Source organism: Pongo pygmaeus, chromosome 22, assembly GCF_028885625.2.
Source record: "Pongo pygmaeus isolate AG05252 chromosome 22, NHGRI_mPonPyg2-v2.0_pri, whole genome shotgun sequence".
Classification (NCBI taxonomy): Eukaryota; Metazoa; Chordata; class Mammalia; order Primates; family Hominidae; genus Pongo; species Pongo pygmaeus.
The window spans coordinates 25,444,124-25,469,384 of NC_072395.2; the positions used below are offsets into that span (position 1 = coordinate 25,444,124).

Genomic DNA, 25,261 nt, shown 5'->3' on the forward strand with positions numbered 1-25,261 from the left:
CCACACCGTCCACGCTTCCCTGCCCCGGCGGGAACCAGCTGTTCTCCCTGCACGGGCCAGGGCCCGGGGTCACCCCCCGCCGGGCCGACCCCAGGCGTGAGCTCCAGAACCCCCTCCCAATCGCCCCGTCCTGGGAGCGCAGGGAGCCTGGCTCTTGCCCGCCAATAACGAAATCATCACGGACAGAAGGAAAGCGAGACGAGGCTGGGAAGGGAGCGGCTTTAATCCGGGGTCCGCCCCCTTCAATTCTCCAGCGCAGCGGTCCCAAAAGTTGTTTTCCGGGTCTTGCGCCTCTGAAGCGAACTAGGCCTGGAGAGGTGGTGGGGGTCGAGGAAGCAGGGTTGGGGGGTGACCGAGGGAAAGGTGGGGCGGGCCCCTGGGCCCCGGTTGGAGGCGGATTCCGAGGTGGAGCCCGCTGCCTGCCTGCGTCTCGCCCGCTGCCTGCCTGCGTCTCGCCCGCTTGGTCCACCCAACAGCTCCGCCCCAGACTCTCGGCTGCGGAAGCTGTGGGCCGGGTGGTGATTACAAACCTGAGCGCTGTCCCTTTGGAACCTGACTCCCAGCTCCGCTCAGCTACCGGGAAGTCGCGACCTGGAAGCCCTCCGCGCTTCTCCATCCATACCGGGCCGCCTCTCTGGCCTGCAGCGCATGCCTCGGCCCCCAGGTGGCAGCGCAGCGAAGCGGAGACCGTCCTGCATCCCAAGCGTGCGGGGCAGCCCCCAGACTGAGGACCTGCGACTTCGTGGGACGCCCGTGTCCGCCCCTGCGCCCCTCCAGGGAGCGGAGGCGGCTCTGGAAGTCGGTTTAGGGCAGAGACCGCGACTGGAGGGGCGCAGAACGCTCTTCCCAGCGTCCCGGGCTCTGCCGGCACAATTTTAAAACCAGGGGCGAAATCCGAGTCCTGCCGCCCCGCGGGGTTGGAGCGTGACCGCCTGGCGGCGCGCTGTCTCAGACTCCGTCCGCTTTTGCGCCAGGAGGCTGCCCGGTGAGTTCCAGGGCTCTGTGGTCCACAGAGCGCTCCCGGGAGTCTCCTGGCCGCAGCGGGAACCGAGCTGAACGCCTGGACGGCGCCGGGGTCGTTTTTCTGCCCCCGCCCCGTGGCTGCAGCCACAGCCCTGCCGTTACTCCCACCAGGGCCGCGCCTTCCTTCCTCGCGTCCCGACCGCGCCAGAGCCCCAGGCCCTGGCGGGAAACTCGCAGGCCCCGGGCAACCGGGCCGCAACTGCGATGGAGAAGCGGGGCCTGGCGCGCACATGGGGTGCCCGGCAGGAGCCCCGACTGCCTCGTGCCCTTCTTCTCGCCTACGACGGTGGCCGGCGGCGGCCTCTGCTTCCCGGACCCACGAACAAAGCTGGAGATGCGGCTTCGGAGTCGGCCCTGGGACCTACTTCTTCTCTTGGCTTCCGGCCCGCAGCCCAGGGCGTTCCCTCCGGATCAGTGGCCAGGGCTGGCGGGGCGGGTGCGACGCAGGACCCCGAGCCGGGCAGCAGCGGCCGCCAAGCATGGCGAGGAGCAGCGCGAGCCTCTCCCCACCGCGTCCGGGGATGGCGGGCGTCAGGTGGGAGCCGGCCCGGGACATCCAGGTGGGATCGGCCACGTCTCAGGCGCTGTCCCAGGCGGACGGCGGAGGCGGCCAGAGGCGGACTCAGCACCGCGCAGGCCGCCGGCTCAGTGGGCAAAGAGAGGGGCCCCCGGTTTATGCCAAAAACGTGTCTTCTCCAACCTCCTACTTAAAGGCCCCTGTCTCATATGCTGGTTCCTGTCTCTAATAGTTCCTAGGTGTCTGGGACCGGAGACTTGGCCCCTGTTCTCCCCGAGCTCAGCCGCAGGCTTCAGGGACCTGGGCAAAGTGTGGATAACCCTGCCTGCCTTTTGGGGAGGAAGGCCAGTGGCTCCCCTAGCCTCCACTGTGGCACTAGGAGGCAAGGGCAGCCAAGCTGATCGCTGCTTTCATCTGCACCACCCCACCCCCTCCGGCAGATGAGGAGATGGGCAGTGACGGGTGGGTTGGCAGCCGGGCTGGAGTGGCATGGCTAGCTGCCCTGGGCACCATATTCCCTGCCTGTCACCACTCCTGGTTGTCCAACAAAGCAAAGTCACAATGACAAGATCCAGAGTGGGGAGTCTCCAGCTGTAGATGGTGCCGCTGTCACAGGGCACCAGAGCAGCAATGTGACAGCTTCTCATGGAGGCAGACTCTGTCCCCAGTCCCTACCCCACCCTGGCTTGATCCTTGTTGGTGTCTATTTCTTTGCCTTGCCTTTATCTCAGCCTGGCTTCCCTTCCAGGCAGCTCTGAGTGGCTCTTGGTCCAGGCTTGTCTCCATCTCTCATTTCTCTTCCCAACTCCCTAAACTCAGGACCTAGTCACTCCTGCTCCTCACACACACTCACACACCAACACACGCACTCTCTCACTCTCACCCCCTCCCCCACACACACTCACACACACTCCCACCCTACCTTAGGAAACAAGTTTCCCTCTGAGAACCTTTATTAAGACCTGTGGGGAATGACCGGGATCTGGGCCCCCAGTGTGTCTGTGAGCCAGCTTGTGTGTGTGCAAAGGTGTGAGCCTGTGAGCATCCACGTGGCTGTGGAAATTAGCATGTGTGTACACACGCGAGTGTGACAGTGAAGTGCTGAGAGTTGAAACAGTGTGCATTTGGGGTCAGTGTGGCCTTGGTCAGTGTGGGCACATAGGTGAGCTGTGGCGACGGTGGAGGGATGTGAGTGACTCTGAGTGTGGAAGCTGAGCCCAGGGCAGATGGACAACTGCATCCTTTGAGCTCCTTTAGAGGCTGCTACTCCATACCTTGCTCAACTACTCCCTCTTTGTCATCCTGGGCTCCCTCAAATCAGGATGGGGTGCGGGAAGGGGAAGTGAAGCTGGTGACCTATGGGAAGGGGACTGTCTGCTTCCTGGGCCTGTCAGCCACTGATCTGTTCCATGTTCCTATAAATACTTACAAATCTCAGCTGCTGAGGAGCAAGACATCCTCCACCAGCCAGTTGGGGCTCCTGGCCTGGAGCTATGGAGTGAAACACATGGGGTAGGGGAGTGGGGGCCACATCAGAAAGGCTGGCATCAGGGACTCCTGAGTTCAGCTCCTAGTTTTGCCAAAGGTTAGCCTGGGCGCCCCAGTATGTCTTCATCAGGAACTGCAGAGGCAGAAATACCATCCACGCCTCTGCCCCAGGAAGCAGCCCTACCTTTGCCTGAAGAGAGAGATTCCCGCTTCAACAGCCAGCTTTCTGCCTTCTAGTCACATCTCTCAATTAGGGGTAAAAAGAGGGATCTTCTTGCTTTTTTTTTTGTAGTGGGGGGTGTCTCACTGTGTTGCCCAGACTGTTCTCTAACTCCTGGCCTCAAGTGATCCTCCTGCCTGTAGCTCCGAAAGCACAGCAATTACAGGTGTGAGCTGCCACACCCAGCAGCTTCTTACTCTTTAAATGCCACACAAAATTCTCCTGGAGTTCCCGGAGGGGGCTGTCTCTTTGAAATCAAAATCTTTCCCAGGACACCTTAATCAATCCTTCAGGCTCTTTCTGGATTGGAGGCAGAAGAAAACTGCAGCTCGGTGACCCCCCACCTCTTTGCAAGGGCCCCCTCTGCAGCCCTTGAGGGGAGTGAAAGCATTTTCATTTGGCCTCATGCCCAGCTGCAGCCAGCTCTTTCGCTTCTGGATCTGGGCTGGTTGTGATAACCTGGAGGAGGGGGAATTAGTTGGGATGACTCACTTGCCCCAGCCCATCAACCCTGGCCTAGGCTTGTGGCCAGACGCCTGGTTAAGCACCCCAAGAGAGCTTCCTTTCTCAGGAAAAGAGTGATTATTGATTATTGATCCTCTATACCCACTTCCCAGGACACTGTCAGGCACACCACAGGCCCTGTGGCATTTTTGTGGCATCATCAGCCTTACTCCTGGATCACCATGTCAAGCTTTCCCAATAGCAGTTGGTGGCAAACTCCAACTCCTACTGTCAGAAGGCATCACAAGGCCCAGATATCCTGGGCCTCCCAGCTCAGGCAAGCCCAGCATGGACACAGAAACCCCTGACACTGAGCCAAGATCTTTTCCCCCTGTCTTGGCTTGAAATTCAGATATATTGATGTTGAGCCCTCCTGGCCCGCAGTGGGACCCCCCCTTAGCCTTACACAGGTAATGCCTATATCATGGCCTAGGCTTTTCCAAAATGCCAGACTCTGGGAAGGACCTGGAGTGGAGGGAAAAACCAGGCAGAGGTAACCCCATGAGGGGCTCTGGCTGCTGTATGTGACTCCCTGCTGGAAACGTGCCCCTAATGGGGCATCAAAGCCAGGCAGGCAGGGGCTCCTGCTCTGCCAGAGGCTGGAAATCAGGACTGCAGCTTCCCATCTTACTCTGGGGATGCAGGTCAACTGTTTTCCCTCAGATGAGAGATGCTGAGGTTCCAATTTTATAAGATGAGAAGAAGGGCTGAGGTGATGCCCATTCTGCCACTTTGCTGAGTCCAGAGCTGTGATGAAGAGGAAGAAGTCAGTCACAGGACAAAGAAGGGGGCTCAGGGACCCAGGAGTTTTCCTTGGCAAAAGTCAACTTGCCCCACCCCTGAGAAAACTCTGACCTCAGCTGCCAGGGAGGAAAGCAGGGGCTTGGGAGGAGGTGACAGGGAGAGGGAACAGTCTGGTACTCTGTGTTCTGGGAGAGAAGTCTGATGGCAGCAGTGACTCAGGAAGGGTTAAGAATATTCCTAAAATAGCCATGCCACAACCTAAGCCAGTTCATGAATGCCTCTTCCAGAGAGCAGATCTGTAGCAGGAAAATTCAGCCTGATCTTCGCCCCACTGCCTACCGCCTGGCCCTGGCTACTAATTAAGTCTCCCACCCTGTCCCCTTCACCCACTCCTGTCCTAAAGGGGATGGGGTAGGAGTCGTCAGAGGGGCCAAATCTCCCCAATCAACAGGGAACTCCAGCTGGGACCAGGAGTACTGGGCCCCAGTGCACCCCCATCCACACTCCTGGTCTGAGTCAGGTAGGAGGGCTTGGGGGGACAGACAGGCAAAGTGCAGGCCTTGTGCATGGGATGGAGGGTGCCAAAAAAGAGCAGCCAAATTCTCCCGCCCACACACGTGCATCGCCAGCCATGATCAGGTAGGACCTCCAAGATCATCCTCAAATCCTACCTTCTCCTAGCTCTGTGTTGCCCTTTACTTAGGGCATCTTGGAGTGAGATGGGCAGGGAGGGGTCGAGTGAGTCCCTTCATGAACAAACCGTATCTTTGTTTCAGGGGCAGGACTGGGTACATAATTTGCAGGACCCAGTGCTAACTGAAAATGTGAGTCTGTTGTTCAAAAATTGTTAAGAATTTGAAGGCAGTGACAACATAGCACTAAACCAAGTTCAGGGCCCCTCTGACAGTGGGGCTTTTGCCACTGCACAGGTGGCACCTCTATGAAGCCAGCCTTGTGTAGTGGTTTGGTTTAATGAACATTTACTTAGCGCCCACTGCTCAGCTCTTCTGGCTCTGTAATATGGTCTGGCTCTGTGTCTGCACCCAAATGTCATTTTGAATTGTAATCCCCACGTGTTGGGGGAGGGGTCTCATGAGAGGGCATTACATCATGGGAGTGGTTCCCACATGCTGTTCTCATGATACTGAGTGAGTTCCCACGAGATCTGATGGTTTTATAAGGGGACCTTCCCCTCTTCGTTCTGCACTTCTCTCTCCTGCTGCCATGTGAAGGATGTGTTTTCTTCCCCTTCCACCATGATTGTAAGTTTCCTGAGGCCTCCCCAGCCATGTGGAACTGTGAATTAAACTTTTCTTTATAAATCACCCAGTCTTGGGTATTTCTTCATAGCAATGTGAAAATGAACTAATAAACTCTGTGACCTCAGAGACTCCCTCTCAGTGACCCTGTTCTCAAATATATGAAGATGGGTGCTCAAAGATCTCTCTTTAAACATGGAACGGGGCCTGTCTGAAGACATAAGTGATTAACTTCTAATCTATAACTAAGGTCTGAGTCCTGAAGACCTTCCTCTGGAGGCTCAGTAAATGTAGTTAATCTAGATGGGTCCAGGTGCTGCGGGTGATTACCTTTATCTTGTCTCCTGCAAAATCATGGAGGTTTGGGAAGTTCCTTTAGACCCCCTCTCGTATGGAGGTTTGTTTTCTTCTTTTTTCTTTCCTGCCAGGACAAACTGAATTCTGTGATGGTTTGTGTAGCATTTTTGAGTTTATTGCCAAAAATTGAGGCTCTATTTTGTAGACTACATTTTTTAATAAAATAAAACTTTCTAGACAAAGAAATGCAGGTGAAACTGTTCCTTTGATACCATTTCCCAAATCTACACAGAGTTGATAGCAAATTTTTCTCTTTATCTTTCCTTAAATTGTATATATTCATATAAATGCTCTTGAATTCTTAGTGCAACCAAGTGGATGGTCATTACAGAGAAGGTCCTTAGCATAGAGCACAAATGTTCCCACTGTCAACTGGGCTCTGTTCACAAAGCACCCAGAGCTGGCCTTCAACTTCCACTCCTCAGTTCCTTTGCCTACCTTCTCCACTGCTAAAATAGGGAAGGTATTTGTCTTCCTAATATTTAATAAATGACATTTATTATCATTCTGCCTACTGAATTTCACTTGTCTGTCTGGTAATATCCTACTCCCATAAGAATCAATGAGTTCTTGGTACATATTGGTCTAAATTTGCCTCCTCTTTGAACCTTTTTCCAGTTTTCCAGGCAAGGTTGATTTATCTATCTATTTATTCTATGTTCCCATAACAATCTTTCGAAGCATAATACAGTAAAAAGAGAGCTGATTCATCATGTCCTGTCCGTTTCCCTCTGGAGACTTTGGAGCCAATGTGAGGGTACAGGTATGCTCCTGTATAAGCTCTTTGGTCGCCTTTGTCAGTTTAGGACAGTTCTCAGTATATAATTGTTCTCAGGTGCCATTAAACTAGACCTGAATAACTGAAGGATTGAAAGTGTTCAGAAATCACCGAGGATGCTTCAATAATTCATCCTAATTAGGGATATGGGGATAGTTTGCATGAGAAAGAAGTTTTTCTTTTTGAGGAAAAGTTAAAATTCAGCAAGCAGAATGAAAATAAATGTCAATAATTTTTTATTTTAAAATATTCATGTTTTACTATTTTGATATAATTTTTAAAGGAAAAGGCAGAAACCACTGCTTATTAGAAGGCAGATTTTATTGATTTTATACCCCTAGATTTGTTGCATATCAAACCTATGTAAAAACATCTATAAATCAAATCATTAATTGCACCTAGTATAATAATTCTATATATGGAGGTAATGTTTGATTCTTCAGGAGCTTTAATAACTCGAAGGCCATTTGATTGCTTTAAAATTATTTCTCATTGTATTTGTTTATATTGTATCATTAAGCAAAAGTAGAGTAAGCAATTAGTGTGATTCATTCCTCTTCTATAATACAGTAAAGCATCGCCTCCGTACACAATTCTCTGGGATCCCTGGAAAACATCTGGCATCCAGCAAGTCTTGACCCCTCTTTAGAAAGCCATGGAGAAACTGGAGGCAATTCTGTTAATTATTTGCCCTCTAGAGGCAATTCTGTTAATTACCCTCCCTTCCCTATCCATGACACAATTTCTCCAGTTACATGTAGAATGCTGTTATGTGTCTCCTGACCAGACCCCTTATTTCATAGATGTGGAAATTGAGGCCATGAAGGATGAGGTGATTGTTCACAATCCACATGGCTAGTTAGTGCCCAGAGCCTGGCCTAGACTTCTCTCTTGTTCTGGGGCCTTGAGTTCTCTCCCCCTTCTTTAGTACCTATGGCCAGAGGTAACATAATCTGCATACCATATTTGCATTTGGAGTGCATCTGTTTTGCTTTCATTTAATCTTGTTGAGATGGTTTGCTTGTTGACCTACTCAGTCAGTTATCTTTTCACCTTTGTGAGTTGAGAGCTTTGTGTATTAAGTCTGTAAAACTTTGCATCTTGGAAAGTGACATAATCTGTAGCAGACCCATGCTGTTTTTAGATGCATCTTAATTGTGGTAGTGACAGTGATTGAGAAACTTTTCGTGTTTTTCTGTGCTATTTCAGAATATGCCTTCTGAATTCAACTAGAGGTGGAGTCAAAAACAACAGAATACTATATTTTTGTTTCTCTGATTTAGGTAAAATACCTCCTTTCTGACAAGACTGGGACTCTTACATAGACTACCATGAACTAAAGGAAGCACAACATTGCCAGAGTAACCTGTGGTACGTGTATTAATCACTTACTGAACATTTTACTTGCATTCTTTCAGGAAAATGAGTTCATTTTTAGATACTTAGTCAAATTATCTTGACTTTCTGATGTTTTGAAATAACATTTATAATAGATTTAGGTATTTCATTAATATTGAATGTATTTAAAACTAAATGCATCCCAAAGGAAACTGAACAGTTAAAACGTGGTTTATTTCTGCAAATATTAACTTAGTGAGAAATGCCAGGGAATCTGCATATTTGTGTTTTCTATCTAACAGTTATGAATTTCTTAGTGTATGTTTTATGAATTTCTTAGTGTATGTTTTGATCAGGCTGTCTTTTGATCACAGTTTTGTGACCACTCTGTTTTTCCTCTCTCTGGCAATCATTTCCCAGAATTGACAAGGAATTAATCCTGAGATGATTTCTGCTAAGTAAAGCCTAGCACTTCTTGACACTTTAGAAAAGGCTTTGGAATAATTTTATATTAGCATTTCTCACCTGCATATTTTTACATGTAAATATAAGCTGCAAATGCATTACTTTGAAAGACAGCCAAGATAAAATTTAAAGAAACATGGTTTTAGAAGTCCAATGGTAGTATAAGATTTCACAAAAAAACAGACTGCTCTTCATTCAGTACTTCCTATTTACTCCCCAGACACAGCCAACTTCAACATTTTTTACTTTAAAAACGTATTTTTATATTTCAAAATAACATGTTTATGTGACCTGTCTCTCACCCATCCTGCCCCACTCTGGCTTTACCCGCTTCAGAATATTTAAAATTTCCTGCATATCCTTAGCATATATCATTCCAATCACGAATCTTGGGGTAGGCTTTTTTTTTTTAATTTGTGCATTTAATAAACCCCTAGTGGTACCTGTCTGTTTTTCTTGTTAATTCTTTTAATTTCTTTGTTAATTTTCTTCCCCTCTAGCTTCCCTTTTTCTTCTGGATCTCTTGTTAGGTATTGAACCTCTTGAGTTGATTTTCTAATTTTTGTCATCTCCCTCTCTCATTTTTTGTATTTTGTGTTTAATTTTCTGGTATCTAATTCACCTTGATTTTCTATCTTTCTGGTGACATTTTCATATGCTCTCACTTTTTCAGTTGTCAAACGCCTTCTCCTGACCTTGCCCTTGTGTTCTGTTTACTCTGCCCACCTCTTCGATTCTCCCCATTGCCACCTGGTGTTTTGGTTTCTTTCTCCTCTCCTCTCCTCTCCTTTTTCTTTTCTTAGATGGAGTCTCACTGTAGCCAGGCTGGAGTGCAGTGGTGCGATCTCAGCTCACTGCAACCTCCGCCTCCCAGGTTCAAGTAATTCTCCTGCCTTAGCCTCCCGAGTAGCTGGGACTACAGGTACATGCCACCACACCCAGCTAAATTTTGTATTTTTAGTAGAGACTAAACATACATTTCACCATGTTGGCCAGGATGGTCTCAACCTCCACCTCCCAGGTTCAAGCAATTCTCCTGCCTTAGCCTCCCGAGTAGCTGGGACTACAGGCACATGCCACCACACCCAACTAAATTTTATATTTTTAGTAGAGACTAAACATACATTTCACCACATTGGCCAGGATGGTCTCGATCTCTTGACCTCGTGATCCGCCCATCTCGGCCACCCAAAGTGCTAGGATTACAGGCATTAGCCACCGCGCCTGGCCTTGGTTTCTTAATTTTGTTTTATAAGCTTTCTTCAAAGGCCTGGTCATCATTTGCTGTGTGCTTATATATTTTTATTTTTTCAGTGGGCAAAATACATGTAACATAAAATGTATCACATTAACTGTTTTAAGTGTACAATTCAGTTGCTTTAACTATATTCATAATGTTTTGTAATGATTCCCACCATTCCTCTCTAGAACTTTTTCATGTGAAGCTCTGTACCTGTGAAACAGTAATTCCTAACTCCTGTCATCTTCCAGTCCCTATTAACCACCATTCTACTTTCTGCCTCTATGACTTTGCCTATCTTAGGTACCTCATATAAGTGGAATCATATAGTATTTGTCTTTTTGTGTTTGGCTTATTTCCATTAGCATAATGTATTCAAGGTTTCATTGTTCATCCACATTGTGAAATGTGTCAGAATCTCCTTCCTTTAAAAAGGAATAATATTCCAATAATATTCCATTGCATGCATATATCACATTTGTTTATCCATTCATCCACCGGTGGCCATGATGTTGCTTCCACCTTCTGGCTACTGTGAGTAATGCTGCTGTGAACATTGCTATGCAAGTATCTTTTTGGGTCCCTGCATTTAATTCTTGGGACTGTATACCTCAAAGTGGAATTACTGGGTCATATAGTAAGTCTATGTTCAACTTTTTGAGGAACCACTGTGCTGCTCTGTAGAGCAGTCCACCACTTTACACTACTATTAGTAATGCACAAGGGTTTCATTTTCTCCATATCCTTGTCAACACTTTTTATTTTCCATCTTTTGTTTGCATTATAATTGCCATTTTAATGAGTATGAAGTTGTACCTCATTGTGATCTTGCTTTCCATTTCCCGTATGACTTGTGATATTGTCTGCACGTATTTTAAGGTTTATATACTAACAAAGCTGATTACTAGGGGTGTGTGTGTAGGGGGAACTGTGTGGCTGCTGAGTGGCTTCCCTGTGGGATGATCAGCCAGAACCCACTATTGTATCAGGAAATCCCCAGATGTCACCATCTATGGGTCTTTTGTAGTTTTTATGGGTACACAGTAGGCGTATATATATTTATGGGGTACATGAGATATTTTGATACAAACATACAATGCATAATAATCACATCAGGGTAAATGGGTTATCCATCATCTCAAACATTTATCATTTCTCTGTATTATGAACAATTCAGTTATACACAGTTATCTTAAAATGTACAAAAAAACTATTGCTGACTATAGTTACCCCGTTGTGCTCTCAAATAAAAGATCTTATTTTTGTACCTATTGACCATCCCCACTTCCCCCCACTGACTACACTTCCCAGCCTCAAGTAACAACCATTCTACTCTATCTTCATGAGTTTGTTTTAATGTTTAGCTCCCCCAAATAAATGTGAATGTACAAAGTTTATCTTTCTGTGGCTGGCTTATTTCACTTAAAATAATATCCTACAGCACCATTCCATGTTGTCACTAATGACAGAATCTCATTCTTTGTTATGGCTGAATAGTACTCCATTGTATATAAGCACATTTTCTTTATCCATTCATCTGTTGATGGCCACTTAGGTTGCTTCCACATCTTGGATATTGTGAATAGTAATGCAATAAACATAGGAGTGCAGTTATCTCTTCGATATATTGATTTTCTTTTTTGTGTCTATATCTAGCAATGAGATTGCTGGATCATATGGTAGCTCTAATTTTAGTTTTTTGAGGAACCTCCAAATTGTTCTCCATAGTGGTTGCACTAATTTACATTCCCACCAACAGTATGCAAGGGTTCGCTTTTTTCCATATCCTCACTAGCATTTGTTATCACCTTCCTTTTGAAAAAAAAGCAATTTTAACTGGGGTAAGATGATATCTCTTCATAGTTCTGATTTGCATTTGTCTGATAATCAGTGATGTTGACCACCTTTTCCTAAGTCTGTTAGTCTTTTGTATTTCTTCTTTTGAGAAATATCTATTAAGATATCTTACCCATTTTCAAATCAGATTATTAGATTTTTCTCTATACAGTTGTTTGAGTTTTTATATATTCTGGTTATTAATCCCTTGTCAAATGGATAGTTTGCAAATATGTTTCCCCATTTTTTGGATTTTCTCTTTGTTGATTGTCCCTTTTGCTGTGCAGAAGCTTTTTAACTTAATGCAATCCCAGTTGTCCACTTCTGCTTTGGTTGCCTGTGCTTGTGGGGTATTGCTTAAGAAATCTTTCCCTAGTCTAATGTCCTGGAGAATTTCCCCAATGTCTTCTTGTAGTAGTTCAACCTACCAAGATTGAACCATGAAGAAATTCAAAACCTGAACCGACCAATAACAAATAATGAGATCAAAGCCTTAATAAAAACTACCAACAAAGAAAATCCTGGAAGCAATAGCTTCACTGCTGTATTTTACCAAATATTTACAGAATAACTAACACCAATCCTACTCAAACTATCCCAAAAAATAGAGGAGGGAGGAATATTTCAATGCCTGATACTTAAACCAAAGACACATTTAAAATGAAAACTACAGGCCAATATCCCTATGGAAAATTGATGCAAAAATCCTCAAGGAAATTTACAAACAAAACAAATCCACAACATATTGAAAATTATTCATAATGACTAAGTGGAATTTATGCCAGGAATGGAAGGATGGTTCAAAATACGCAAATCAATGTGATCATCATATCAACAGAATGAAGGACAAAATTTACATAATAGTGTCAACTGATGCGGTAAAGCATTTGATAAAATTCAACATTTTATTGTAAAAACCCTTCAAAAAACAGGGTATAGAAGAAACATACCTCAACACAATAAAAGCCATATAAGACACTCCCACAAGTATAGTGTCTTACTGAATGAGAGAAAAACTGAAAGCCTTTCCTCTAAGCTCTGGAACAAGAGATGCTCATTTTCACCACTCTGCCTCCTGAGTTCAAGCAATTCTCCTGCCCGAGCCTCCCTAGTAGCTGGGACTACAGGTGTATGCCACCACACCTGGCTAATTCTTTTCTTTTCTTTCTTTTTTTTTTTTTTTTGTATTTTTAGTAGAGATGGGGTTTCACCGTGTTAGCCAGCATGGTCTCAATCTCCTGACCTTGTGATCCGCCCACTTCAGCCTCCCAAAGTGCTGGGATTACAGGCATGAGCCACTGCACCTAAGCCTTCCTGTCTTCTTCTAAGCTCTCCAAACTGCTCCAACCTCTGCCCATTACCCACTTCCAAAGTTGTTTCCAGATTTTCAGGTATCTTTATAGCAATGCTCTACTTCCCAGTACCAATTTTCTGTGTTAGTCTGTTCTTGCACTGCTATAACTACCTGAGACTGGGCAATTTATAAAGAAAAGTGGTTTAATTGGATCACGATTCTGCAGGCTGCACAGGAAGCATGGCTGAGGAAGCCTCAGGACATTTACCATCATGGCAGGAGGTGAAGAGGGAGGTGACATGCCTCACATGGCTGAAGCAGCAGGAAGAGAGAGCAAAAGGGGAGATGCTACATACTTTTAAACAATCAGATCTGGTGAGAACTTACTCCACAAGAATGGCAAGGGAGAAATCCTCCTGCATGATCCAATCACCTCCGCACAGACCCCTCCTCCTACACTGGGGATTATAATTAGGCGTGAGATTTGAGTGGGGACAGAAATCCAAACCATAAGGTTAGTATTAAAAGTTAACTGCTTTCCTATATACTAGCAATGAAAAAAATTGGAATTTGAAATTTTAAATACAATGCTATTTACATGAGTACCCCCAAAATGAAATATGTAGGCATAAAGTAAACAAAATATGAACAGGATCTATATGAGGAAAACTTCAAAACTTTAATGAAAGAAATCAAAGGAAACCTAAATAAATTGATAGATATTTCATGTGCAAGTATAGCAAGACTCAGTATTGTTAAGATGTTAATACTCCCCTTCTTGATCTATAGATTCAACTCAACTCCAATTAAAATTCTAGCAGGTTATTTTGTGGATATAAACACATTTATTCTAAAGCTTATATGAAGATGCAAAAGACTCATAGTCAAAATGCTTAAGAATAACACCTCAGAGGACTGACACTACCCAACTTTAAGACTTATTCTCCAGCTAAATAATTGAGATAGCATGGCGTTAGTGAAAGAACATGCAGATTGATCAATGGTTCAGAAGAGAGAGCCCAGAAGTTGACCTATGCAAATATAGTTAGCTGAGCTTTGACAAAGAAGCAAAGGCAATTAAATGAAGGAATATAGTCTCTTCAACAAGTGGTACTTAAAAACTGGACATCCATGTACAAAAAAAAAAGAATCTAAGTTCAGACTTTACAACCTTCTCAAAAATTAACACTCAAAATGGATCAAAGAACTAAATGTAGAATGCAGAATCGCAAAACTTCTAGATCAAGACTATCCAGGTAACCTTGAGTTTGGTGATGCATTTTTAGAGACAGCTAAGTGTAGGTGCAGTGGCTCACACCTGTAATCCCAGTACTTTGGGAAGCTGAGGGAGGCAGATTGCTAGAACTCAGGAGTTTGAGACCAGGCTGGTCAACATGGTGAAACCTTATCTCTACCAAAAACACAAAAAATTAGCAGGTGTGGTGGTACGTATCTGTGGGGCTAGCTACTTGGGAGGCTAATGGGGGAGAATTGCTTGAGCCTGGGAGGCAGAGGTTGCAGTGAGCTGAGATTGTGCCACTGCACTCCAGACTGGGTGACAGAGTGAGACTCCATCTCTAAATAAATAAATAAATAAGATACAATCAAAAGCACAATGCATGAAAGAAAAAAAATGGTACACTTTGATTATTCTGTTAGGAGGCCTATGTAATTTTTTTATTTTTGCAGGCAGTCTTCCTGTGTAGGTTTAGTATGTAGGTCCTGGTCTACTCTGTGGGCTGTGATTCCATTGACAATTTAATTTCAGAGCCTTCATGGTGCTATTTTGGTCTGTTTGGCTTATCTGGTATCACTGGGTCTCTCCCACCGGTCCCTGCTGTTGCTTACCTGAGGGAACAGGGAGCTGCCCCAGGCTGGGCCACCTGCTGCAGCTAGGTGGGTGGGGAATGGTGGTTGTCTTGGTCTGTGGAGCTGGTTTTCTTGTTGTGGGGAAGATCTCCTTTGATCTGGGGGCATTGAGCCTGCCTAGGTTGCCTTCCAGTGCTAGATTGGGAGTTGGGAAACACTGGGCCTGGGTCACCTTCCTGTTGAATGGGGTCCAGGGAGACACCTGGCCACTATGCATTGCCTAGTCATAGAGTCCCTCAGCAGCCTTTTTCTTTCCACGTTTCAGAATTCTCCATTGATCATCTCATCTCTTATTTCTAGAGTTTAGGTTACACTTCTTAGGAGGGAATAATGTGTTGTCTTCTCTAGACTAGAAATCCTTAGTGGTGGTTTTGGGTTGTAACTGTGCTAAAGGGAGAATTGGCATATTTGTGATGCCTAGTCTTTCTTTTCAAATGGTGGCATATCACTATTCAGTAGATAATATTTACAACACCTACTTCTTTGGGTTGAAGAATGTGGGTAAGGCAAGGAAAGTACTTAATGCAGTGCCTGGTGTGGAGAGCACTTATGAGTGTTGGTGGCGATGCTGTTCCTTTTGTCATTTGGTAGCATATTAAAGCTTTTCTTCTTTTTTTTTAAAAAAAAATAAAGTTCTGGCGCATTTCTTGTTAGGTTTATTCTTATTTTATCCTTTTTTGCTTTTATTACAAATAGCTTCCTGTCATATCTTCTACCTGGTTCTTTGGCTGTTATGTGAAAATGTTTTAACAGCCTTCTAAATGTTGCTCTCCTAAAGTTTTAACTTGCCTATTTCTTTTCTTTTCATTTTTTGAGACAGGGTCTCACTCTTTCACCCAGGCTGGAGTTCAGTGATGCAATTATGGCTCACTGCAACCTCCACCTCCTAGGCTCCCAAAGTGCTGGGTTTACAGGCATGAGCCACTGCACCCAGCCTTACTTGTCTATTTCTTTTAAGAGTGGGATCTACAATTGAGCCCAAAGCTCCAAAAACAAATGAAGGAATGAATGAGTGAATGAGCTCTTCTTATGGGTTTGGTGTGGTTTGGGGCTCTACTTTTAATCTAAATGCTATGTTTTATATAATCTAAGATTTCCCCTAGGTGTGTTACACGATTGTGTTGTATTGAACTTACATTGAGACTCCTTTTCACATGTGCTGGTATCAGCATGGAGCTTTCCTATTCACTCTGAACTATTCATTTGGGGGACACAGATAGACCTCTGTGTCCCTCATAGTGTCCACTGGCCAAGTGTGGTGGCTCATGCCTGTAATCCCAGCAATTCGGGAGGGTGAGGCGGGTGGATCACATGGTCAGGAGTTTGAGACCAGCCTGGCCAATATGGTGAAATCACATCTCTACTAAAAATACAAAAATCAGCCAGGCCCAGTGGCATGCACCTGTAATCCCAGCTACTCGGGAGGCTGAGACAGGATAATTGCTTGAACCTGGGAGACAGAGGTTGCACGGAGCCTAGATCATGCCACTGCACTCCAGCTTGAGTGACAGAGCAAGACTCTGTCTCAAAAAAAAAAAAAAGAAAAGAAAAAAGAAAAGAAAGAATGCCCATTACCTATACTGGAAAAATTGAGATTGCGATTTTGATGTGAAGTGTGGAAAGGAGGATTGGGTCCATTTAATTTACCTAAACAGATGATGAAATATTGTTTTACAAACATTCCTTACTGCAAAGTTCTGTGTGTGTTTGTAGTCATGGGAACAGTGAGAATGAGGCTTGGAACGTGGAGCGCTCTGTGGGCCTGTGGTGGGTGAGTCCAGATGCCAGTGGGAGCATCTGGGTGAGGGACACGTCTGTTATTTTTATTCCAGTTTGTGTTCCCAGCCAGCTTAAGGAATGGTAGCTAATTGTAATGCAGATGTAACCATTTCCTGTAGCAGTACCACATTATTCAGAGACAAAAGTTGTGTTTTGTTTTGTTTTATTGATGATGATAACATAATTTTCCTAAGATTTTTGTTCAAATGGAACTTTAAAAAAATCTAATGTTTAAAGAAAAAACCTTCATAAACATACACAAAATTTTTTCTTGTGGAAATTTAAGAATGAAGATGTAGAGAAAGAAGTTAAGGAAGAAATTGACCCCAACGAAGAGGAAAGTGCCAAGAAAAAGCATTTGAATAAGAAGAGAAAATTGAAGGAGATGTTTGATGCAGAACATGATGAAGGAGAAAGCACATATTTTGATGATCTTAACGGAGAAATGCAGAAACAAGCACAGGTGAGAACCCTCAGTTCCTCTCAGCCGTTTGTCAAGACTATCATAGCGCAGGAAACCCTGACTTTTTTGGGTCTCTGTTTCCTATACTGCTTCTGTGCCTTTCATTTGGACCCCTGGGTAGAGATGCATGTGAGTGAGTTTATTCATGCAGTGAGCTCATTGTTTCTGCAGTCAGGAAATCACCAGAAAAATTTGCATACCTATTTTGTACCAACAATTAGGAAACAGAAATGACCAAGACATGGTCTCTACTTTTCAGACTTTGACAGTGTAGTGATCTGAGACACCATGTTCACTTCAGTGCAAGCATTGGCTGCCTATTCCAATCGCTGCTTCCTGATTTGAATGGCAGGTGATCAGTGGCCTGTATGGCTTATGGACACACAACAGCTCCCAGGAGGAGTGCTCTGAAAACTCATCCTGGTCAGAGTTCAGAAAGACATGTGGAGTGTAAGGTCAGATGCGGAGATAAAGGGAGATGGTGTGGCCGTCCTGCCTGGGGGCGCTGAGCAGGCTGCTGGAGGCGGTGATCTCACTATGAAGCAGACACAGAAATGTGTGTACAGTTGATGGCGAGCATCTGAGTTGCGCCTTGTTAGGGGGGCCAGGAGTGCCTCTGTAAGCTGGAACAGATTAGGTATATGATTTGTGAAATGGAGTTGAAAGGCTCTGCTCAGCCTAGGTCTTCATCTAGCCAAAGAACTATCTCCTGATTAGGCATTAGCTTAATGGTTGCAAGTCTGGGTTGACCTTTGACAGGCATGACTCAACTAACTGTGAAGTCTTTGCTTCACATCATTTACAATTTAAAGTTAGCTAGAGCCTTGTGGGCCATTGGAAAAGGCTGAATTTTACACTCTGAAATGGGAGTCCTTGGAGGGTTCTGAGCAGAGGAAAGATACTCAGTTAATCAGATCACTCTGCCAAGAGATCAGTTGGGTGGCACAAACCAGAGGGCTGGCAGTGGAGATGACTGCCAGACTTTATTTGGATAGACTTTATTTGGAAGCTGAGTCAGTAGGATTTCCTGGTGGACTGAATGTGGGGTGTGTGAGAAGAAATGAGGATGGCGACTAGAAGTTCCTGGAAGGATGGGTTGTTGTAAGTTTGATAGGAAACCCTCTGCAGATGCAGCTTTGGGAAGACGATGTTTGGGTCGGCTGGGTGTCATGCAGACAAGCGGAGTGTCAGGTGTGGAGACAGAGGTCTGGCCAGGGACTTAGATGTACAGCCCTCAGCATGCAGATGCCACTTCAAGCTGTGAGGTGGCCAGGGAGTGAGTGCAGAGTGATCGGGAGGAGCAGGACTGGTGTCGGTGAGAGGGGGTGACTGCAGCCATGAGGCCTGAGCAGTGCCCAGGAGGGAGAAGCAGTGTGAGCATGCAGGCACGTGGGAGGCCAGCTGTACATGGAGGTGACATGTTGTTCAGATCCCACTGCCATGTTAACTATGGTGAAGGCAGAGTTGACCACTGGAGGAGGGGCGTGGAGGCCTTCAGCAATCTTGGCAAGCACCGATTTTCATAGATGTAGGGGAACGGGAGCAGGGGAACTGGAGGCTGTGACTGCAGAAAACTTTTGTGGGGTTTTGCTGCAGAGAGAAGCACAGAAATGGAGCAGTTGTTGGTGGAAGAAGTGGAATCAAAAGGTTTTGAGATAAGAGAGATAACAGAGGGAAGAGCTGTTGGAATAAAGTCCAGGAAGAGTGGATGGTGTCTACTGAGCAAGTGATGTGTGGCCCTGAGCGGACATGGACAAATCATCTGTGCCTGAGCTGCCCGTAGAACTTTCTGTGATCATGGAGATGCACGTCTGTGCTTCCCAATACTGTAATCCTGGCAGCAGGTTGATATGGACCACTTCCAATGTGGCCAGTGTGATTGAGGAACTGCATTTTAAATATTATGTAATTGTAATTAATTTTAATTTAAATAGCCACACATAGCTCCCTTATGGGCCAGGTCAGAGCTCTGATAAGGCTGGATAAGGGAGGAAACCCGGGTAGAAGATTGACTGTGAAGGTTCTTTCAGTTTGGGAGTGAATCAGGAAACAGCCATCAGCTGAGTGAAAGTGAGGGAGGTGTTGGGTGTTTAAAGATGGGAAAAGTGTGACAGGTTTGGAGAGGAAGGAAAAAAAGGTGTGGACTGGGGACGTTTCCAGTGTTCAGGCACGCAGGGCCCCACAGAGTAATCTACATTTGCTGTCCCTTGGAGCAGCAGAGAAGAAAATGGTTGGGACATATTCTGAGCAGACTGTAGAGGTAAAATGTGTAGGTTTTTTGTTGTTGTTGTTTGTTTGTTTGTTTGAGATGGAGTCTTGCTCTATTGCCCAGGCTGGAGTGCAGTGGCACAATCTCGACTCACTGCAACCTCCGTCTCCTGGGTTCAAGCGATTCTCTCACCTCTGCCTCCTGAGTAGCTGGGACTACAGGCACGCGCCACCACGCCCAGCTAATTTTTGTATTTTTAGTAGAGATAGGGTTTCACCATGTTGGCCATGCTGGTTTCGAACTCCTGACCTCAAGTGATCCACCTGCCTTGGCCTCCCAAAGTGCTGGGATTACAGGCATGAGCCACCATGCCTGGCTAAATGTGTAGTATTTTTAATAGGATAAAGCCTACATAATTCTGTCCACAGTTTGTTACTTAGAAATTGCTCATTTGTTCATATTAATCTTATGTTTATTATAGATAACAGCATATGGGTTTTTTTCCTGTCATGTATAGCTGAATCGTGCAGAATTTGAAGATCAAGATGATCAAGCCAGAGTTCAGTATGAGGGTTTTCCATCTGGGATGTATGTCTGCACTGAGATTGACAATGTTCTCTGTGAATCTGTGCATATCTTTGACCCTCATTACCCCATTATCCTGGGTGGCTTGGGCAACAGTGAAGGCAATGTTGGATACATGCAGGTGGGTCCCTTTGCTGCGTATTTGGTGCCTGAGGCTCTGTGGATTTCCCCTCCATCAATCATCTTGCCCTCTTGTCCCGTCAGATGCATCTGAAGAAACATCGCTGGTATAAGAAAATCCTCAAGCCTCAAGATCCAATCATATTTTCTGTAGGGTGAAGGAGGTTTCAGACCATCCCACTCTATTATATCGAAGACCACAATGGAAGACAAAGGCTTCTAAAGTAAACCACACAGCACATGCATTGCAGAGCAGCCTTTTGGGGTAAAACATGATTACAATAACTTGCTTATTGCCAATATTAAGCCTTACAGGCTGCATCATTATAGCTTTGTGTTTTTCCTTCATAAAATTCCATTCCTAAGATTTTTCTCTTTTCTGGGAGCAGGGAGGTGGTTTGGAGTAAATCTATATCCAAATGTAAATGTCCCTATCCATTATGTAAAACTAGAATCTAAAATTTGTGGTTTGCTATATTTCTTTTTTTCCTTTTCCTTTAAGGCCCTATCACTTCACAGGGAACTGGCTTCTTGGCAATAGTCTGTCAGTGGCATAATGGTAACTATCTTGGATGATTTCTTTTACAGATTGGCTTGAGAAATATATCCTGAATGTGGGTTATGTACATGAGACTTTAAGTTGAAAATTACTCATTTTTAGTAATATAAAGTAAATTTCCCTTTGCTTTTAATCTTCCTACATCCTTTTCAGTAGGGTGTGGGAGTAGAGGAGGGAAAGTGGAAGAATTATAATGGTACTGAAGACATTTCCTATTTTTGTGCATCTTTTGGATTTATTTATCTAAGCAAGTACTTAAGCAGTGCTCACCATGTGCTAACCACTATATGAGGTTGTGAGGAGCCATGGGAGACCAGGCAGACATGAGACCCCCTGCAGCTGTGCTGGGGTAGCAGTCTGTTCACTACATTTTCATTTGACCAGTCAGACAGGGCAGGGTTTATTGGTCCCATTTAACAGAGAAGAAACCAGAATAATGAGCAGACGGAATCTGCCCTAGAGGTTCAAATTTTAATTTCCTAAACATTGCAACTGTATTTTTCTTTTCCATTTCATTCCAAATAGATCATTATAGTGAAATTATGTTCCTCTGAAATCACTCTCAGGAAAGTACTCAAGTCTCCCTGTTTTTTTTTTCTTTTAGACAAAGTCTCACTCTGTCATCCAGGTTGGAGTGCAGTGGCGCAATCTTGGCTCACTGCAACCTCCACCTCCTGGGTTCAAGCAGTTCTCCTGCCTCAGCCTCCTGAGTAGCTGGGATTACAGGTGTGTACCACTGTGCCAAGCTAATTTTTATATTTTTAGTAGAGACGGGGTTTCGCCATGTTGGCCAGGCTTGTCTCAAACTCCTGACCTCAGGTGATCTGCCTGCCTTGGCCTCCCAAACAGCCAGGATTACAGGCATGAACCACCACATTTGGCCTCAAGTCAGTCTTGTTAGTTTGGCTTACCAACTTTAAAGTTTTGGATTGCTTTTGTCAAACCACTGGGTTGCAAGTTCAGATGGTCTTTCTTGTTTTTCTTAGCTAATTGTAAGTTAAATTCACTTTGGTAATTTATTATGTCACATAGAATTGAAGTTTTTCTCTTGCTGATATTATTCCTATTTTCAAATTTTGGGGTTCCTGTTAGCCTGATTTTTGGATAGCTGCCACAGGAATTGTCTTTGATCTGGATAAATCCATAAAAATTGTGAAGAAATTGAAGCTAACTGGTTTTCCATATAAAATTTTCAAGAACACTTCATTTATTAAGGTTTGTATATCTATATATTCTCATATTTATAAATGCCCATATTGTTTGAGAAAAGGAATGAAATACTTCTAGAATATGGGCCTCATATTTTTACACAAGTATTTGAAATCTTTTATAAACTTCCTGTTTTGTTTGTTTGCTCCTTTATATTGTATTACTTAAATATGCCCAAAAAAGCAGTAGTAAAACAGAGCTATTTAGGAATTGAGGCTGTTATTCATGACTACCATGTGAGACTGCTACAGAACTCAGATTGAAAATATGTCATTTTGGGGCTGGGCACAGTGGCTCATGTCTGTAATCCCAGTACTTTGGGAGGCCGAGGTGGGCGGATCACAAGGTCAGGAGATCAAGACCATCCTGGCCAACATGGTGAAACCCGTCTCTACTAAAATACAAAAAAATTAGCTGGGCATGGTGGTGTGCACCTGTAATCTCAGCTACTTGGGAAGCTGAGGCAGGAGAATCTTTTGAACCTGGGAGGTGGAGGTTGCAGTGAGCCGAGATCGCACCACTGCACTCCAGCCTGGTGACAGAGCAAGACTCTGTCTCAAGAAAAAAAAAAAAAATGTCATTTTATCCACTGGGTTTTGTTTCCTACTTTTTTGATTTGTGTTAAGGGAAAAAAATCACAAGTTTGTCTAACCATTCAGTGGAAAAATAGAGCATTTGCAGACAACTTGGCAAGGGTAGAGAAATAGATGTACTGTTTTTCAGCATTTGGGGAAGGTGGTTTGAGCAGTATTTATTGACAATTTCATTAGTGGGGATGTTTCTATTAAAACTCATAGTAAGATCATTAAGTGTTCTTGCAATATAAAGTAATAATACCACCAGCGTTTATTTAACTGTTTTCATGTTCTAAGTGCATGCACCTGAGTAAAAGGATCTGGGCTGCAGTCTAGGCTGAGAGATGCCAGCAAAGGCCGCCTAGGCCAGTGCAGTCCAGTAAATCCCTCTTTAATCTTCTCTTCCACACAGACAACAGTGATGAGCATGCCCATGAACCCACATGATTATTTTGGGAAAAATGAAAGAGTTGTATTATTTTTGTGGTGGTAATTCCACTTTCAGGGGCAAATACATTTTGAGTTGTTTTTGTTCTTTAACCAAGGATGTATGTTTGAGGTAAGAAGTAAAGCATAAAGTATATGATTTTTTTATGTGTTTTTATCTTGCTATACCCATAGGGAATGTTTAATTCTGCCTCAGAAGTGGCCAAATTTGAAGGTATTGTGATTCAAACTGTCAGCGAGATAAGGCAGCAGATCAAGAAAGCACTCCGGGCTCCAGAAGGAGCCTTCCAGGCCAGCTTTGAGCATAAGCTGCTGATGAACAGTGAGTGTCTGGAGTAGTGTTCAGGGCAGGGTGTTACACCATTCATGCTTGACTTCTAGCCAGTGTGACGAGAGGCTGGAGTCAGGTCTCTAGAGAGTTGAGCAGCTCCAGCCTTAGATCTCCCAGGCTTATGCGGTGTGCCCATTCACCTTGTGTCTGCAGCCCCCTGGCCACACCCAGTAACAGTTCTGGGATCTATGAGAGTAGCTTCCTTAGTGAGCTTTCCCTTCAAATACTTTGCAACCAGGTAGAGAAGTTTGGAGTGAAGGTTTTGTTCTTTGTTTCTTCACAATATGGATATGAATCTTCTTTTGAAAATGTTAAAGTAAATTACCTCTCTTTTCAGATACTGTCTTCATGCAAACTTCGTATCCTGTTTCCATCCCAGCCTTCTATAACCCAGTAACATCTTTGTTGAAACCAGTGGGTGAGAAAGACACCTGGTCAGGAATGCGGACCACAGGACAACTCAGGCTCACCCACGGCATCAGACTAAAGGTGAACAAGGACTCTGTATAAAGTACCCGTGGTATGTGTGTTAGTGGAGATGCAGCCTGTGCTCTGCAGACAGGGAGTCACACAGACACTTCTATAATTTCTTAAGTGCTCTGAATGTTCAAGTAGAAAGTCTAACATTAAATTTGATTGAACAATTGTATATTCATGGAATATTTTGGAATGGAATACCAAAAAATGGTAATAGTGGTTCTTTCTGGATTGAAGACAAATTTTTCTTCTTTAAAATAAATTTTATTTTATATATTTGAGGTTGACCACATGACCTTAAGGATACATATAAACAGTAAACTGGTTACTACAGTGAAGCAAATTAACATATCTACCATCTCACATAGTTACATTTTTTTGTGTGTGACAGGAACAGCTAAAATCTACTTATTTAACAAAAATCCTAAAGACAATACATTTTTATTAACTATAGTCCTCATGACGTACATTAGATCTCTAACTTGATCATCCTATATGTCTGCTACTTTGTATTTTCTTAATATATGTCTCCCCATTTGCTATTGGTCATTTCCTATTTGTCTCATTTTTCAACTGGGTTGTTTTTCTGTTATTAAAAGAGTTCTTTACTGATTTTTGGACATTAACACTTTATCAGATATGCGATCTGCGAATATTTCTTCCAGTCTGTAGGTTCTCTTTTCATTTTGTTGGTTTTTTCCTTTGCTGTGCAGAAGCTTTTTAGTTTGATGCAGTCCTCCTTGTTTATGTTTCCATTTGTAGCCTGGCTTGTGGTGTGATATCCAAAAAATAATTGCTAAGGCCAATGTCAAGAGGCTTTCCCCCTATGTTCTCTTCTAGGAGTTTTAAGGTTTCAGGTCTTATTTGGGTCTTGGGTTTTGTATCTGTTTGAGTTGATTTTTGTGTATGGTGTATGATCAGGGTCCATTTTTATTCTTTTGCATGTGAAAATCCAGTTTTCCCAGCACTATTATTGAAGAGACTATTTTTCTTTCCATTGTGTTGTCTTGTTTGCCCTTGTCAAAAATTAGTTGACAGTATATGTTTGGATTTATTTCAAAGGTCTCTGTTCTGTTCCATTGGTTTATATTTTTTGTTTTTATGCCAGTATCATACTGTTTTGATTACTATAGCTTTGTAATACAATTTTAAATCAAGAGGTGTGATGCCTCCAACTTTGTCTTTCACAGTAACCTGTTGGCTGTTTGGGGTTTTTTGTGGTTCCATACGAGTTTCAATATTTTTTTTCTTTTTTTTTTTTTTTTTTTTTTTTAAGATGAAGTCTCACTCTGTTGCCCAAGTTGGAATGCAGTGGCACAATCTCAGCTCACTGCAACCTCTGCTTCCCGGATTCAAGCAATTCTCCTGCCTCAGCCCCCTGAGTAGCTGGGACTATAGGCACGTGCCACTATATCCGGCTAATTTTTGTAGTTTTAGTAGAGACAGGGTTTCACTATGTTGGCCAGGCTGGTCTCCAAGTCCTGACCTCGAGATCCACCTGCCTCAGCCTCCCAAAGTGCTGGGATTACAGGCGTGAACCACAACACCTGGCCAGGATTGTTTTTTTCTGTTCTG

At 44.1% G+C, this 25,261-nt stretch overlaps 1 protein-coding gene and 1 pseudogene across 2 annotated transcripts in view; one reads left to right on the forward strand and one right to left on the reverse strand.

Annotated features, from left to right (window-relative positions):
• Positions 1-206: 206 nt before the first annotated feature.
• LOC129022336 (spidroin-2-like) overlaps positions 207-25,261 on the reverse strand; it is a 43,696-nt gene continuing 18,641 nt past the window's right edge. Inside the window, exons 6-7 of the mRNA XM_063659651.1 lie at positions 531-3,031; positions 207-309 (exon numbers count right to left, since the gene is read on the reverse strand). Of these exons, the coding sequence (XP_063515721.1) occupies positions 243-309; positions 531-1,255 (792 nt within the window). The 5' untranslated portion in view covers positions 1,256-3,031 and the 3' untranslated portion in view covers positions 207-242. The remainder of the gene's footprint in view (positions 310-530; positions 3,032-25,261) is intronic.
• On the forward strand, positions 16,947-23,858 carry LOC129022334 (ribosome biogenesis protein BMS1 homolog; annotated as a pseudogene). The gene is made up of 7 exons (XR_010125247.1): positions 16,947-17,174; positions 19,901-20,089; positions 20,173-20,353; positions 20,591-20,647; positions 21,740-21,862; positions 23,053-23,200; positions 23,547-23,858. The product of XR_010125247.1 is annotated as a ribosome biogenesis protein BMS1 homolog (transcript).